General features: G+C 50.2%; 2 protein-coding genes across 3 annotated transcripts in view; one reads left to right on the top strand and one right to left on the bottom strand.

Moving 5' to 3' along the window:
• Positions 1-11,232, bottom strand: part of NCAPH2 (non-SMC condensin II complex subunit H2) — a 34,367-nt gene extending 23,135 nt beyond the window's left edge. The window contains exons 1-6 of one of the 2 annotated variants that reach the window (XM_081927062.1): positions 11,153-11,232; positions 8,062-8,263; positions 6,132-6,233; positions 5,957-6,012; positions 3,767-3,848; positions 1,925-1,996 (exon numbers count right to left, since the gene is read on the bottom strand). In XM_081927062.1, coding sequence (XP_081783188.1) covers positions 1,925-1,996; positions 3,767-3,848; positions 5,957-6,012; positions 6,132-6,233; positions 8,062-8,169 — 420 coding nt within the window. In that variant the 5' untranslated portion in view covers positions 8,170-8,263; positions 11,153-11,232. The remainder of the gene's footprint in view (positions 1-1,924; positions 1,997-3,766; positions 3,849-5,956; positions 6,013-6,131; positions 6,234-8,061; positions 8,264-11,152) is intronic. The other variant, XM_081927061.1, reaches the window with a different exon arrangement.
• A 449-nt stretch (positions 11,233-11,681) lies between these two features.
• The window catches only part of LMF2 (lipase maturation factor 2), a 32,994-nt gene continuing 27,251 nt past the window's right edge, over positions 11,682-17,424 (top strand). The window contains exons 1-2 of the mRNA XM_081926971.1: positions 11,682-11,825; positions 16,126-16,379. Coding sequence (XP_081783097.1) covers positions 11,726-11,825; positions 16,126-16,379 — 354 coding nt within the window. The 5' untranslated portion in view covers positions 11,682-11,725. The remainder of the gene's footprint in view (positions 11,826-16,125; positions 16,380-17,424) is intronic.

Below are 17,424 nucleotides of genomic sequence, written 5' to 3'. Positions count from 1 at the left end.
GGATAAAAGCCCCCCATCCAAACAACGTTCATCATCAGTGCAGGTAAGAAAAAAAATAATTTTAATTTTTATCATCTAGAATACTGTCTTGTGTATTTTATAGTACAGAACATTGATTATTGCTTTCATTTTATGGATCAATGGTCTCATTAGTAAAATTCATGTTAAACTGATGTTTTAGGAGTTGTTTTTAAAAATCTGGATTAATCCGTTTTGCATTACTTTCTATGGGAAAGTGTGTCTTAGTTTTGGAACGCTTTGGTTTTGGAACGGACTTCTGGAATGGATTGAGAACCAAGGTACCACTGTACAGAGTTTCAGAATCTTACCCCGCCCTACTAGCAAAATAGATGCTCTACGGTTTTTAAAAATAACCCTTTCCATTTAAAGTTTTCAACATAGAGTACAATAAAAGCAAAATAGAGTGGGAAGAGGGAAAGGGAAGAGCATAAAAAAGGAATAAAATGAAGAAAGGAAAGTATAATACCCTCTATCTCTAAGTTATATCTTTACCCTTAATCCACATAAAAGAGATGTTCTGCTATTGAGCCACAGCCCTTTTCATGCATCTCGAAGAGTAGAGGGTGGGGGAAGCACACGCAGTGCTGTTGGAGACCTTCCAGGAAAGGGGAAATTGGATGAGTCTGCTTGCTGATTAAAGGACACATAAACAAGCAGGGCCTTCTGGCTTAGGGGAACAGGAGTGTGACAGAAAGACGACAGAGCTGGACTTGGAATGTCGAAAGCAGAAGAACGTAGGAAGAATGCTGTTTCCAAGAGCGGCTGACCCAATGTCTTGTGCCAACCACGAAGCAACAGTTCTCAGTATGGAACTCACAGCAATGTGATATTTCATGGCCACAAACATCCTTGAGCAAGGGACTTGGGAGGGAAGGCTGTAGGCCATGCCTTGCCTGCAACAGGTCCTCCAAGCGATCTACAGCATCTCCAAGCAAGGCCGGGAATGTTCGTGGTCTGAACCCTGGAGGATCACTATCTGTCAGCGTAGACAAAAACTCTCTTAAATGCACCAAAGGCCTGACTGAGTATGAGCCAGCTTCCCATTGCTTCAGTTTCATCACCTTGGCTGGGAGCCCTGGAAGATCTGCTCCCTGCCCTGCAGGCTTCCTCCCTTCTGGCCTGGGAGGGTGGGGCCCGGACTGACTCCAGCTACAAAGTCAATGCTGCTGAAGAGGCCAGAGACCATCTTGGCTGCCTCTTGGAGAAGACCCAGGTCATCGAATCTGAGCTTCCACAGCTGCCCCTGGCCATGAACCACCATCGGCAGAACTGGCAGCAACAGCAGAAGCTATGCTCTATGCTTATAATATTTTATTCTCTTGTTAATTATGCCGTTTGAAATGTGCACTTAGTATTTGACCTTTTTTAGTAATGTTTTCTTTTGAAATGAATTCAATGCATTTTTTTTAAACTTTGCTGCGCTCAAAGTGCATTCTGCAGTTGACCTTCTTTGCAACGCTTTACTTTGAAACCTTTTAAGATAATATTATAATTTCCTGTTAATTACTTTGCTTTGGATATCTACATCTGACTTTCTTCAGTAATGTTTTGTTCTGGATTGTTTTATTTGATGTTTGAATGTGTGGTAAATAGCGTTGAGATTTTTCCCTCAAAGCTGGCTTTAAGAGGGGACGTTGAAATAGATGGAGTTCTTTTCAGTCTCTCCCTCTCTTAATTAACCATTACATCTTCTAGTACCCAAACCACAGTTCCCCATGTTAAACGTAGATGTGTTATGACACACACCGAGCTACTTGTGGCCGAATTCACAATTTCAGCAGCGGGGCAGAGGAGGGGGGAGTCAAACTTATATGAAGGCTCAACATACCCCCCTTGAATTCCTGACCCCTCCCATTCCATTCATCTTCAGACATCAAAAATGGGAACAGTAGAGGCTACTCACACTGTGCCTCTGGTTTTCCCTCATGTCATTGCTTGCTCTGCTGGTATCGCGGATGTCGTCCAAAGAGAGGAACTACAGAGAAACAGAGAAGCTCCATCAATGGCGCACATTGCCTAGGCAAGCAAGGAGTGGGAGGGCAGAAGAAAAGGGAGCCTGCCCAAAGCTACATACTAAATTGCTTTTAATGGGAGGAGCCATGGCTGCCATTTAAAAATAAAGATAAAAATCTAGCCTGTCCCATCCCTAGTCCCTCAAGGCAGGTTACAATTTTGAAGTGACATTAAGTGTATTTGGGCAACATAAAAAGATATATGCACCTGACAAAGTAGACTTTCATCCATATAAACTCATAATAAATAATAATAATACATTTTTATTTATACCCCGCCCTTCCCGGTTCAAAAACCGGGCTCAGGGCAGCTAACAACAAATTTAAAACACTTAATTGTAAAAGCAGCATAAAATACAGCATAAAAACATGAAATACAGTAAAATTCAAAATTCAGAAATCAGTTTAGGGGAAATAAGCATTAGATAATCACCAGGGCTAGCTGACTGAATTGGGGAGGCCAGGGGAGAATTAGCTGTGGGGTCTCAGAGAAGGTGATCTTCATACAAGGGGAGGGGGAGGGAAGAGAAGGGAAATAAAAGATCAGGCTGAATTCAAATTAAAGGCCAGGCGGAATAGCTCTGTCTTACAGGCCCGATGGAAGGAGGTTAAATCCTGCAGGGCCCTGGTCTCCTGGGACAGAGCATTCCACCAGGTCGGAGCCATCACTGAGAAGGCCCTGGCCCAGGTGGAGGATAGTCTGACTTCCTTAGGGCCTGGGACCTCTAAACTATGGTTGTTCATGGTCCTTTGTGGGGCATACCAGGAGACGTGGTTCCGTAAATGAGGGCCCTATGCTGCTTTATGCCATAAAGCATTCATTAGGTCAGAAGTGCTTGAAACTCAATCTCAAGGTCAAGAATCCTGCATTGCAGGGGGTTGGACTATATGAACCTTGTGGTCCCTTCCAATTCTAAAAGATAATAATAATAATAATTTATTTCTACCCCACCCATCTGGCTGGGTTTCCCCAGCCCCTCTGGGCGGCTTCCAACGAAAGATTAAAAATACATTAAAACATCAATCATTAAAAACTTCCCTAAACAGGGATGCCTTCAGATGTCTTCTAAATGTCATATAGTTGTTTATTTCGTTGACATCTGAAGGGAGGGCATTCCACAGGACAGGTGCCACCACCGAGAAGGCCCTCTGCCTGGTTCCCTGTAACTTGGCTTCTCGCAGGGAGGGAACTGCCAGAAGGCCCTCGGAGCTGGACCTCAGTGTCCGGGCAGAGTGATGGGGGTGGAGACGCTCCTTCAGGTATACAGGACCGAAACCGAATCTAAAATTCTATGAGGTTTGAAGGAGCTGCAGGACTCCAATGTTGCTTCTGCTAGAGCTGGCAAGCCCAGCAGCCCCTCTGGAATTTATACAAAGAGATGGCTGGCAGCATTTTCCTGTACGTTTCTGCAACTAGAAGAAGCCTGCAGTCATCACCAAGAGCAAAAATTTAAGCTTTTGCCAAGCTGGTGCCCCCCAGTTAAACTAGGACATCCCCTCAGCTGATGGGAGGCTGTAGCTCAGCATCTGAAGGCTGCCAGGTTGGCAAAGGCTGTTCTTCAGATGGATGAAGCAGAACGGCCACAGGCAAGAGCTGCTTTGACGCTGCTCTGACAGAATCCATCTGCAGCCACTTTCTGTTGCTGCCTTTGGCCCCGTCAAGAGAACAGCTTTGCCTGCAGAGGGAGAGAGAACATGGACACATTCTCTTGCACGATGACAATGGACCTCACCTTTTCCTCTTCTGCTGCTGGTCCATTGCTGACATCTCTGTCAACTCCGTCCTCTCCTACTGAAGCAGCCTGCTTCTCACGCCTAATCGGTGGGAGTGGAAAGAGTCACGGGAAAAGGAAAATCAGAGCAAATTGTTGTTTTTAAAATTTGAATCCCTCTCTTTTTCAAGCAAATGAAAGCCTCCCGAAGAGTGCAATTTCAGAATCCAGGTTACCAGGCAATACTACAGTCAAGGTTCATTGGCTATAGGGCAGAGTGAGGCTCTAGGATTGTCAGCGCGACGCCAGATACAATGACACCATGACAAACAAAACCCCCGGGAGACCCCAAGACCATGCCAGCCAAACATGACCAACAACAAAGCTCATCAGGGCAACAGGGACAGGATCCTGGGTGATCTGAAAACGACCTCCCGCTTTTTCACACGGAGGAGCAATTTCCTGAACCCGCTCCGTTTAATAAGGTTGTGAGCCGTGGAGAAAATGGTTGGAGGGGCACCGTTTAATGGGAAATTTTCCCACTTTAAAAATGGCTGTGACTCAACCTTTCAACTTCTTTTATTATTAATTATTATTATTTATTCAACTTATACACCGCCCTATACCTAGAGGTCTCAGGGCGGTTCACAAGACCACAACATATAAAATCAAACCAAAAGTAACGGTAAAGGATAAAGGGACCCCTGACCATTAGGTCCACTCATGGCCGACTCTGAGGTTGCGGTGCTCATCTCGCTTTATTGGCCGAGGGAGCCAGCATACAGCTTCTGGGTCATGTGGCCAGCAGGACTGGGCTGCTTCTGGCGAACCAGAGCAGCGCACGGATACGCCGTTTACCTTCCCGCCGGAGCGGTACCTATTTATCTACTTGCACTTTGACGTGCTTTCAAACTGCTAGGTGGGCAGGAGCAGGGACCGAGCAACGGGAGCTCACCCCATTGCAGGGGTTCGAACCGCCAACCTTCTGATCTGCAAGGCCTAGGCTCTGTGGTTTAACCCACAGCGCCACCCGTGTCCCAACACCAAAAGTAGTAACCCAATAACCCCCCCAAGCCACATTCTAAAAGGATGTTGAATGTCAACGAGATCCACCAAAGGGCCCTTTTTGCCTGGCACCTCAAGGTGTATAATGAAGGTGCCAGGCAAACTTTCCTGGGGAGAGCATTCCACAGATGTGGAGCCACTGCAGAAAAGGCCCCGTTCTTGTGTTGCCACCGTCTGGACCTCTCAAGGAGGAGGCACACGAAGGAGGGCCTCAGAAGATGATCTCCGGGACCGGGAAGGTTCATATGGGAAGAGGCGGTCCTTGATGTCCCGAGTCTTTGGTACCGCAGAACTTTCTGCCTACTTACTCCTATAGTAATAACTGGTTGGATGCAGTCAGAAAAATAAGCCAGTGTAAAATTCTTTGCACTGATCATTTCTATCTACAAATGGTGGGATGGGTGGGTTTCGAAGTACACAGACAAATGTGGTTTTATGTCAAAACAACAACACGTCTCCTTGCAAGCAAGGAAGCTAGCACGTCAGGGGAGCTGTGTTTCTGGAATTGTTCTTATAATAAAACACACAGAGAGGAATGGTGGAAACACCTAGCCCCACGGTCATAACACGAGGCAGCAGGAAACGAGCAGGCGAAAGACATGCCAGCTTAAGACAAATGAAGCAAACATGTGGAAGCAGCGAAACAAAATTGCTCCTTCACGATATGAGGACATAAACTTAGAGCTCTCTCAATGCCAGAAAACTTCCAGAAAAGAAAGCTATTCAGCTCCACTAACCAAATTTTTGCTGCCAATATTAGAAAAAAGTACACCTGACAACTTAAAAGATTTGTCTAAAGTTAAAAACAATGGAGAGAGACAAAGCTATCTTGGTAATACAACCTCTGATCGCGAACGTCAAAAACCTGGAAGTAAAGGCTCCGGTTTTTGAATGTTTTTTGGAAGCCGAATGTCTGACGCAGCTTCCGCATGAGAGCAGGAAGCTCTTGCAACCAATCGCTAGCTGCACCTCGGTTGTTGAACAGGCTTCTGGAATGGATTACGTTCAACAACCGAGGTTTGACTGTAAGTCAAAGGCAGCACAATGGGCTGAGGAAGGTGAGGGATTCCAGGACAGAAATATGAAGAGATCTAGCCACTCCGGAAGTGAAAATCTTCCCTCCCCCTCAAAAAAAGTTCAACTAACTTCTTATTGGAAATGAAATCAAGTGCCTGGAAGACCAGTGAGTAGAGAGATTCCACCTGAAAAAAGAGAAAAAAGGCAACAGGTTTAGAGGCAAGAATGGAGGTTTGCTAAGCCAAACAATTTTGTTGCAGTTCCATGGTCCATCTAGTTTGAGCATTCTTGACAGCCACCTCACCTTCTTACTGTAGATGCAGGCAGAACCTTGGATCAGCATTGCTGCTTCTGTAAAGTTCATGGTGGTTCTGCCATTATCAAATGAAATGCAGATCTGCGCCAGCTGCAGGATTAAAAATAAATAAATACATGAGGTGACAAGAGAATACAGGAATAAATGATTCTGTTTTGGCAAACTACAGTGGTGCCTCGCAAGACGAAATTAATTCGTTCCGCAAGTCTCTTCGTCTTGCGAGTTTTTCGTCTTGCGATGCACGGTTTTCCATAGGAATGCATTGAAAATCAATTAATGCGTTCCTATGGAAACCGCCTTCCCCCGACCTCTTCTGGCGGGCGGCATTTTAAAATCGCCCGGGACAGCGGAGGACTTCTCCGCTGTCCGGGGCGATTTAAAAGCCCCTGGGAAGGCAGGCAGGGGGGACAAAGGCTTTCTCGCCCCGCCGCTCGGCTTCGGGACATCGTTCCGATGCCGGGCGGCGGGGGGAGGCTTTCCCGCCCCGCCGCCGGGCTTCGGGACATCGTTCTGAAGCCGGGCGGCGGGGGGAGGCTTTCCGGCCCCGCCACCCAGCTTCGGGACATCGTTCCGATGCCGGGCGGCGGGGGGAGGCGTTCGATGCCCCGAAGCCGGGCGGCTGGGAGAGGCGTTCCTGCCCCGCCGCCCGGCATCGGGACGATGCCCCGAAGCCGGGCGGCGGGGGGAGGCTTCAAAAGCCGTCTGGGGGCTTTTAAATCGCCCCGGACAGTCCCGGGGCGATTTAAAAGCCCCCGGTTAGGCAGGCAGGGGGGGCAAAGACTTTTGCCCCCCGCCCGCCTTGGGAAGAGGTCCAGGACCTCTTCCCAAGGCGGGCGGGGGGCAAAAGTCTTTGCCCCCCCCCGCCTGCCTTCAAAAGCCGTCCGGGATAGCGGGAAGCGCTTCCCTGCTATCCCGGACCGCTTTTAAAATGCTGGCGGTGGGGAGCAAAGCCTTTTGCCCCCGCCGGCCTTCCTGGACCTCTTCTGAAGTCCGGAGGGGGGGAAAAGGCTTTGCTCCCCACCGCCAGCATTTAAAAAAAGGTCCCCGAGATTTCCCTATGGGCTTTCGTCTTGCGATGCAAGCCCATAGGGAAAATCGTCTAGCGAAGCGTCGCAAAAACCGAAAAACCCTTTCGTCTTGCGGGTTTTTCGTCTTGCGAGGCATTCGTCTTGCGGGGCACCACTGTAGTTCTAACAGACAGCAAGAGCTTTGTTTGATTTTGTTCTTCAATCATATCACCATCGAAAAGCAACTAAGGGTACTGCTTACATCCCAATTTAACAGGGAACAGACGGAGACATGTTGCATCTCCCATAGCTTGCTTCCCTGAAACTTTGCTTCTCGCAGTGAGGGAACTGCCAGAAGGCCCTTGGTGCTGGACCTCAGTGTCGGGTAGAACGATGGGGGTGGAGACGCTCCTTCAGGTACACTGGACCGAGGCCGTTTAGGGCTTTAAAGGTCAGCACCAACACTTTGAATTGTGCTCGGAAACGTACTGGGAGCCAATGTAGGTCTTTCAGGACCGGTGTTATGTGGTCTCGGTGGCCACTCCCAGTCACCAGTCTGGCTGCCACAATCTGGATTAGTTGCAGTTTCCGGGTCACCTTCAAAGGTAGCCCCACATAGAGTGTGTTGCAGTAGTCCAAGCGGGAGATAACCAGAGCATGCACCACTCTGGCGAGACAGTTTTGTGGGCAGGGAGGGTCTCAGCCAGCCTGCGTACCAGATGGAGCTGGCAGACAGCTGCCCTGGACACAGAAGACAGGCTCGACTCCTCCTTTAAAGCCCCGCCCGCAGCTAGAAGGAGACTTTCACTCTGCAGAGGCAGAGACGCCATAGGTAGAATGAGATTCCCGTGCCAAAGCAGCTCCCTGCACACATGCTCTCCCCCAAAGCAGGAGCAAATGGAGGCACTTACCTCCTCCAGGTACTCTCCCAGCTGAGCTGCCACATCCACCGCCCAGTTCGCAGTGAGGTCCCTTATTGGCTTGAGGAAGTGCACGAAACGCGACTCCACGTCCTCCATGGCAGCAAATCCCAATCAGAACAGACCCACACTCCTGGGGTTTAATGCATTTTAGGCATGAAGGTTCAGGTTCTGCCCGCTGTTCAAAGACCTGCTGTTCAGATAACAAATAACCAAAATAAAGGAGAGAGCGACTTGCAGAATCCCACCCATTAAGAACTGGAGCCAGTGTGGTACAGTGGTTACAGCAGAGCTTTCCAAACTTCCCACGTTAGCGACATGCTTTTTAGATATGCGCCATTTCCCAACAAAGTAATTCAGTTTTACTAGTAAACCAGAGTTTGAGCTAACCCCTTTCCAGCCACGGGAGGAGTGGCAGGGAGTGTTTGAGCAACACACCTGCACACTAACACACAGTTTGGAAAGCTCTGGGTTAGAGTGTAGGGACTATGACCTGGAAGACCAGGGTTCAAGCCCACCCTCAGCTATGAAACCCACTGGGTACCCTTGGGCCTGTCACTGCCTAACCTACCCCACAGGGTTGTTGTGAGGATTGAATGAGGGAAAGAACCAGTTCTGCCACCTTGAGCTCCTTGGAGGAAAAGGCAGTGTACAAATGCAATAAATAGACCACCCCTTCTCCAGTATAGGAGGCTGTAACACAGCCTAACTTCTCCCTCTCTGCAGTGATGCTGCCAGGACAGGGGGTTGGTGCAAAAGGTCTGGGTCCCAACTCAGGAGACTTAGCAGATTTTGAGTGGGGAGATCCCATAAGATTATTCAATCCAGCATCTCAATTGAGCTAAATGCATTAGTGGGTATGCCGGCAATCTGCCCCTGCAAGCCACCCACCAATTTTGCAGATCTCAGAGGGCAAAGGTGGGGGGGGGGGAGTCAGGGCTCCACACCTTGGCAAAACCAAGCAGCCCCGGTCTTGTTTTCTACCCCATGCTGAAGACTCCCTCTTTACACATTTATCATCAGTTTACATATCAACTTTTACATGTGTCCCAAGGCGATTTGCAAACATGCTACATAAACACCTGAAATAACGTTTTTAAAAAATCTTTCTGTCCTAGAATGGGAACTTTTCACACATTACTTAAAAAGACAACAAAATGAATTGGACTCCTTGGCAGGTTTTGAATAAACATACACACATTTCTTGATTGTTAACATAGTAGATAAATATAAGGATTTATACAATTTTACAGTATGCAGAGAACAATATGAGTTGAGAAATCAGAGGGAGGAGCTGAGGGAAGTCTCGGGGGAGGAGGGAGGCAGGGTTTGATGGGGAGGTGAAATGGGGGGGGGAATGAGATGTTCTGATATTTTGTTTTGTTGAAATTGTTATTATTTTTTAAAACAATTCTGTCCTGCTGGACAAGCTTGCAGAATCTACTATCACTTATCAATTCATGAACCACCTGTTCCATGTGTCTGAAGGCAATTTCCAAACACACCACAGGAAGGCGTGTATTTTAAGGGCACGCCCCTTTCTTCCAGTCGTAAACCGTTCCTGTTCTCTTTCCACACACCCCAGACATTTTATTGACAGTTAAAAAGTACATAATTATATGAGCACTGAACATGGTGAAACGTAAATAAGAGAGATAAATATAAAAAGAGAAACAGCCCCCGTGTAGAAGGGGGAGGGGGGAGAAAAAACACAAACTTTTACAGAGTTGCTATCCTGTACTTTGCATGCGCTTCACGTGTGCCTCTTAGAAATTCTGATTATCAGGCAGTACATAAATGCCTGAAATAAAGCAACTGTTTTCACTCCGGACTCCACCCCATTTTTTTACACGGATGCCAAATGCATCCTACTGTTATTATGTTTTTTGTTAATTATCTGCTCTTCCCCTGGGCAGGTGGCCACAATTAAAACACGGTATATTAAAAGTAGAGCTTCAATTAGAGTCACGGGAATAAGGCGGGCTGGGAGGGGAGCGGTAAGGGAGTCCTAAGAGCTTGTGCACCAGAGGCGCCAAATGAAGGGAATCAATCAACCAATCAATTAAAGGAACAAATCTTTTGGAGTCGGGAGGGTCGTTTCCTTCTGGTTTTAATGCTATATTTAGGTGGCTTTGGGGGGGGTGTTGCTTTAGGTTGCCTTGGGCAAGATAAAAGCGGGTCACAAATTCAACGAATGAATAATTCATTGGTGGATTGGTGGACTGAACGACCAAATGCATGAAGGGAAACAACAATCAAATGAATTAGTAAAGGGAATGACAACACGGAGTATTTATGTTTTTCCCCCTAATACCGAGAACCACCCCATGATCCTAGGATGAAGGGGCGGTGTCAGTGCCAGATTTACGTATAAGCTAAACAAGCTATAGCTTAGGGCCCCACTCTCTTGGGGGCCCCAAAAAATTAAAGGGAAAAATACACTGGATGTACATTTCCAAAATGTAAGCTAAAGGAACCTTTTCTAAAGGAACTTTTGTTATTGCCAAATGCCCATGTTTTTGTATTATCAAGTTTGTTATGCATTAAAAATCATTTTAAGTTAGAGCTTAATAATTATTTCAATATTAGTATACTTAATTATATTTCATTATTAATATACTTAATTGTACTGCAGTTCAGCAATTACTTTGATAAAATATGTCTTTTGTAATGTGCGAATAGCTTGATATACCTATGAGGTCCATCAATTACCATATAGCATATATTCAACCCAAAAAACAGTGACCATTTGTTGTTGACAAAGGACAGCTGGACATATCAAGGGCCCCATTACCTTTAGGAGCTGAGGGCCTCATCAAACCTAAACCCTGGGCAGTGTGAAAATTTAACACCTCCTACAACAACGACTGAACAAATTAATTTGATTCTGAACTGCCATAAATTTGATTCTGAATTGATTTTAGAATGTATTTTAATTGACTGTGGTTTTATGTAAATGGTGCTATTTTTACTGCTAGCCGCTCTGAGCCCGGCTTTGGTTGGGGAGGGCGGGATAGAAACAAAATTTTATTATTATTATTATTATTAGATAAATAAAATATTTAAAAGCTAAGAAACGCACCGAGGAATAAAGGAAGGGGATAAATGAAGAAACAAATGAGACCCGCGAATACTTAGAAGAAAGGGGGTAAATGAGAGGGGAAAAAGTGAGCGGCGGCGTCTCCTGAGCATGTGCAGAGTGCAATTGGCCTCAGCTCCGCCTCCCGCCCTGGAAGGGGGTGTTCCTACCTGCGCGGTTGCTATGGAGACGGGGAGACCCCCCCCGACCCCCCTCCTCTCCCCCGGACTCAGCCTTCGCTCCCTCGCGCGCCGCTCCCAACGCTCCGCGAATTCGTCTTTCCCGCCCGTCGCGGCGCAGTGACGCCATGGAAGCCGCGCCGCAGTGACGCCATCCCCCGGCGACGCCTCCTCCTCCTCTTTAAGCGCAGGCCCCGCCCCCCCGGCTCTCTTCCCGGCCCCGCCCTCCTCCTCCTCCCCCGCGCCCCGCCTGGGCGCTGGCGTTCTAACCGCGCCCCTTCGCTGCGCCTGAGCCAATCAGCTCTCCGGCCCGGGCGTTCTGAGCCCGCCCCCCTGGCGAAGTTGGCTACATTGTAGCGAGCCGCGAGCGCAGGCTGCTTCTTTCGCCGCCGCCGCCATGGGAGCCGAGCCGCCCCGCCTGGCCCGCCAGCTGTTCCTGCGGGGCTTGGCCGCCGTCTACGTCGCCGCCTTCGCCTCGCTCTACGTCCAGGTCCCCGGTGAGCGCGGCGCCGAGAAGGGTCCCCGGGACTCGGGCCCTGCTGCTGCGCAAGGCTCGCCTCCGTCCCGGGGGCCGGTGAGGGCCCCGCGGGCCGGAGAGAGGGAGGAGGCCGCCGGGGAATGGGGGGGGGGAGAGGGCCAGGGTTTGTGCTAAGGGCCGCGAGGCAGAAGAGGGAAGCCTTGAGCCGAGCCATTGCACTCTGCACGCGCTCAGGTGCCCTCTTGCTCTCCTGCACGGGAAGCGGCGTTTTGAGGCTCTTTGGGGGGCGGGGGGGGTTTCGCTGGGTCTGCACGAAATGTGGGTAGCAGCTCTCGGGGGGCGAGCGCGTGGCGTGTGGGTTCGGGTGTCCTCGGAAACCGGGCCTCGCTGCATTGCAGCGGGTCGGACTGGATGACCTTTGGGGGTCCCTTTGGACTCTTAGCATTTTGTGATGCTGAGGATTCTAGGCGTTGCAAGCTGGGGGCTGCAGGTGAGGCCGGAGGGAAGCATGCACGGAACCCCGCGCGTGTGTGTGAGAGAGAGGGAGACGTGGCTGTCGGCTTGGGCCTGGAAGGACCGGGACGGATGCTGGCAACTTCGGAGGAGCTGGCCTGGGCAGCGGAGTCGGGTCCGTGCAGGGCGCCCCTCTAGCTCGGCAGGTGGAGGCAGGACGAAACCGCTGGGAGCAGCTTGGTACAAAGCAGGGGTCTCCAACCTGGTGCCCTCCAGATGTTGAAGACTGCAGCTTCCTCCATACCTGACTCTTAACCGTGTTGACAGGGGCAAACTTTGGTGATATGGTAAAACTGCTGGAATCATAGTCCAAAACAGCTGGAGGGCACTGGGTGAACCCATTATTCATGTCTGTCCTGTTATTCCTCCTGTAGGAGCACAGGGTGATTATGCAATACCGTGGAAATATACCCTAACATTGCTAACAGCTTTATTCAGGGCAGGGGTGGCAAACTTGGGACTCTCCAGATGTTGCTGGTGGGAGCTGGAGGAGAACAACATCTGGAGTGCCACAGGTTCCCCATCCCTGGCCTAGAATTCTGGTCTTGATCCAAGGTGGGTTGCAGCAGGTGTACGACCCCTGTGCAAGTACGTGGTGACAGATTAAGGGGTCCCCAAATCCGTGTTTGGGTTAGAAGGGGGTCTTGAGTCTGCAAAGGTGGGAGCCGGCTGATCTGAGTTCTCTTCAGCTAAAGGGGTCCATGGCCTGGCCTCCTTCCTCACAGGGCCCTGTTGCTGGAAACCATGCCAGAGGAGAGGGTCAAATCCTGCTTGCTGGTTTCCTGTCGGGGAACCTGGGCTCGGTGGGCCAGAGGCCTGATACAGCAGCTAGACTCTTCCAATTGAACCTCCAGGGCCAGCGGCAGTCTATCCAGCTTCCTAGGTTCCATGGGGCATTAGGCTGCTATGGGATGCCGGGGTAGACGGACTGTCGGCCTAATCCTGCAGGTCTCCTCTCACGGTCCCATCCGCCCTAAAGAGCCCACCCCTTACCTTCTCCCCCACCCAAACCCCGCCCCTTCTCAGGAAGTCCTGGCTGTGGAACGGAGCCCACTGCCCTCAAACACCCCCTTTCTCCAGGGCCGGATATCCTATGGAACTTTCCCCTCCCTCTGCTGCGCCCCTCCCTCTCCTTTCCACGTAACACGTGGCATCCACATTGCAATAGTGCAAGCTCGGTGCAGGATTTTTTGGGGGGGGGTGTGAGGCTGTCAGTGCATGCGGCTTGCAGTCAGCTCTTGCACACCTTTTATTTTTGACTTCCCCTTCGCCCAGCCCATCCTGCCTGCAGCTACTGTCGGACCAGAACACACCCCCCCCCCCCGTCCTGGTTTCTCTTCCCCTTTTCTGCAAGTTTCCTGCCAGCCTTTCCTTCCCCTCCGGCTTCTGGGCCCTCCGCCAAGGGCCTCTCATGCTTCCAAATCCAGCTCTTAATCTCCTTATGGCTGGAGGCTGTGCCGAAAATCAAGCCCAGGGCCCTGTTCAGCTGGGGGAAGTTTCCCCCGCGCAGCCCAAGGCCGCCTTTTTGCTTTCCTTGGCCCCTTGCGCACTCAGGAAAATCTCCCAGTTGTCCTTCCCAGCTGGTCCCCATTGGTGAGTTGGGGTCTTCCTCTGCAGGTGGTGGGTTGAGTGGATGAGACCCAGAGTGGGTCCAATGGTCAAGAAGTTGGTTTCTGCAGAGGGAAGTGTGGGGCAGGTGGGGCTCAGCCACCTGGGATGGGAGCCCATTGAGGAGAAGGAGAATTCAGATCCTAAGCCTCTGCTGCCTTGCGGGACATCCTTAGGAGAAGATTATTATTATTATTATTATTATTATTATTATTATTATTTATTAATTATTACCTCACCCCTCCTGCTTCAAAAACCAGGCTCAGGGCGGCTAACAACAAATTTAAAACACTTAATTGTAAAAGCAGCATAAAATACAGTATAAAAGCAAGAACAACAATGAAATTCAAAAATCAGCTAGAAAACGGTTATGCGTAAAGCCTACACAAATCTGGAGTCCCTAAGACTTTTGGATAGTGCCTTGTACACCTCCTTGCAGCAGCTCCTACAGCCAAGCTCTCCTTTCCTTTGGACCCCGTCAGCCAGGTCCAGAGGGGGTTTCTTGTCCTTTGGGCAGCCCCAGACCTCCAGGCACACACCCCAGGCTTGCTCCCCGGGGAGGTGGGTCACTTTGGTGCTTCTAACACAACAGTTTGGCTTCACCCTCGGAGGTGCACTCCATTGTCTTTTGAGACAACAACAACTGTCCTTCCCAGGGAGGTGGGCTCCTCCACACATACTTTTTGGGGCATGGGACCATTGCAGCAGGGAAAGGGTTGTAGCTCAGGGGGTGGGACAGTTGCTTCAGATCCTGTATCCCTGAAGGGGCGTCTCCACCCCTCATTGTTCAGCCCAGACGCAGAGATCCAGTGCCGAGGGCCTTCTGGCAGTTCCCTCCCTGCGAGAAGCGAGATTGCAGGGAACCAGGCAGAGGGCCTTCTTGGTGGTGGCGCCCGCCCTGTGGAACGCCCTCCCATCAAATGCCAAGGAAATAAACAACTATCTGACTTTTAGAAGACATCTGAAGGGAGCCCTGCTTAGGGCAGTTTATGTTTGATGTTTTTCATCTCCACCAAGCTAAGCAGCTGGTACCTTACCTCTCTCGCCCTGATCTAGCCACAGTGATCCATGCGATGGTCACCTCCAGACTGGATTATTGTAACTCGCTCTACATGGGGCTGCCCTTTAGACTGACCCAGAAATTCCAGTGGGTGCAGAATTCCGCGGTGAGACTCCTTACAGGGTCCTCGCTGTGAGATCACATTCACGCAGTGCTATACCAGCTGCACTGGCTTCCGGTGGGGTACAGGATCAGGTTTGAGGTGCTGGTTTAAACTTTTTAAGCCCTATACGGCCTAGGACCCTTGTTCCTATGGGACCGCCTCTCCTGGTATGTCCCACAGAGGACCTTACAGTCTTCAAACAAAAACATCTTGGAGGTCCCAGGCCACAGGGAGGTTAGGCTGGCCTCAACCAGAGCCAGGGCTTTTTCGGCCGTGGCCCCGATCTGGTGGAACACTCTGTCCCAAGAGACTAGGGCCCTGAGGGACTTGACATCTGTCTGCAGGGCCTGCAAGATAGAGCTGTTCCACCAGGCCTTTGGCCAGGGCACAGCCTGACCCTCTCCTTTGGTAATCCTCACAGAACTCTAGCCCAATGGTTGCCATTGATTTGATTTTGAATTCATTTTAGAATGAATTGATTTAGAATGTATTTCAATTGGTTGATTGTGATTTTATGTGAACTGTGTTGCTTTTATTGTTGTTGGCCGCTCTGAGCCCGGCTTCGGCTGGGGAGGGCGGGATATAAATACAATTTATTATTATTGTTGTTGTTGTTGTTGTTGTTGTTGTTGTTATTAGTAGTAGTAGTAGTATTTGCCCAGTGGCTGGGGCAATCCAGATGGGTGGCATGTATATAATAAATTATTATTATTTGCCAAAAGACCTGGGTTCAGTCCCTAATGGCATCTCCAGCTGGGAGAGCCCCCCGCCTCTGATCCCGCAGTGTGTTGCTGCCAGTCCGTGCCGACAACTCTGAGTTAAATGGACCAATGATGTTGGGCCTGCCAGGCTAGTTGGTGTTTTGCAGGGATGGGCATTGAAGTTCATAGCATCAGGAAGGCGCCAAATTGGGGAAGGCTGGAGCGAGGGGATCTGTTGGGGTCGGAGGTGCCGTGCCCCCCATAAAGGGGTGGGCAGGACAAGGTCTCGCCTGTGTCCGCTGCCGCCAACTCTCCTGCTTCGACCTCCTCGCAGGCCTCTACGGGAAGGATGGCATCCTGCCCGCCCGGAAGGTGCTTCGCTTCACTGGCAAGGGCTTCTGGGAGCAGCTGCGCGACTCGCCCACCCTGCTGTGGCTGGGGCCACGCCTGGGACTGGACACGGAGCAGGGCCTGGAGCTGCTCTGCCTACTGGGGACACTGCTCTCCTTCGGGGCCCTGATCCTGGAGCCTCTGCGAGACAGCCTGGTCTTCCTGGCCCTTTGGGTGTTCTACCTCTCCGTTTATCAGGTATGATGGGGCAGCAAGTGGCGCGTGGCCTTGGGAGGGGTTTGGCGGCAGTAGGGGGCAGTCGGTGCCTCCTTGCTGGTGCTTTGCAGGGGGGGCCGTGTCCTTGGAAGCCCAAATATAAACCGTAAAAGAGCCAAGGTGACTTGGATACCTTTCAGAGGCAGTTTTATTCACTCATCAGCTCTTTAAAAACCCACCAGCCTCTCGTCAGCCAAGCTGCGTTAATGCCCACCTCCCCAGCAGCGGAGCCTTTTCTTCCATGACTCCTCATGTGCAAACCCTCGCCCCGGGAGCTCAGAGGGGCCGCTGCTTACTTTGGGGGGAATTACGCCCTTGAAGAGCAAATCTCTTCCTTGCTGGGGGTGTCTTTGTATTGGAAATAAATGCCTCTGTATTCTTAATTGTTGCTCATCGTTTCGCTCGGCCCACTCCTATATTTTCTGCCCAAGAGCTGAAGGCGGTTGGCAGCGTGCAGCACTGAAAAAAACTAAGAGGGCCAAGGCGAAACCCGTTGCCTGCCGTTCTGTGCTGTTGGCAAATGCAATTTAGGTTGACTGGACAGAGCCCGCTTGAGTGTAAAATCTTGATTCTCAGCAGCCTTTAGGGTCTCTTGGGTGGGAAGATGGGGTGTTAAATGGTTTAAGCCAGCAGCTGTCAAAAACCCCTGTGTTGCATAAACTCTGCCCCAGTGCCCCCCTCCCCTAAGAAAAGCATTATTCAGGATAGCACAGTAAAATTGCATTCCTATCTGGGAAAGGTGAGGTATTACAAACTATATAACAATAATCAGTAAAATTCAAAACAATTGCACATTTATTCAAAACCCAGTTAAAATGATGTAGCTTAAATCAATGCAATGGGTGAACTTGATCCGGTGACATCAGCTTTTACACTTCCAGTGCCCCCTTCTTGCCCCCTTGCTCTTAGCCCCCCACCCCCGGCCAGGTAATCTCACTGCCCCCCCCCTCCGTGGGTAGTACCACCCACTATGGGAGCCGCTGCTTTAAGTCAGCGGAATAACACAGTTAAGTGAGCCCCCACAATA

The sequence above is a fragment of the Podarcis melisellensis genome (assembly GCF_964234715.1).
Source record: "Podarcis melisellensis genome assembly, chromosome: 10".
NCBI lineage: Eukaryota > Metazoa > Chordata > Lepidosauria > Squamata > Lacertidae > Podarcis > Podarcis melisellensis.
This window is presented reverse-complemented; position numbering and strand designations above follow the sequence as displayed.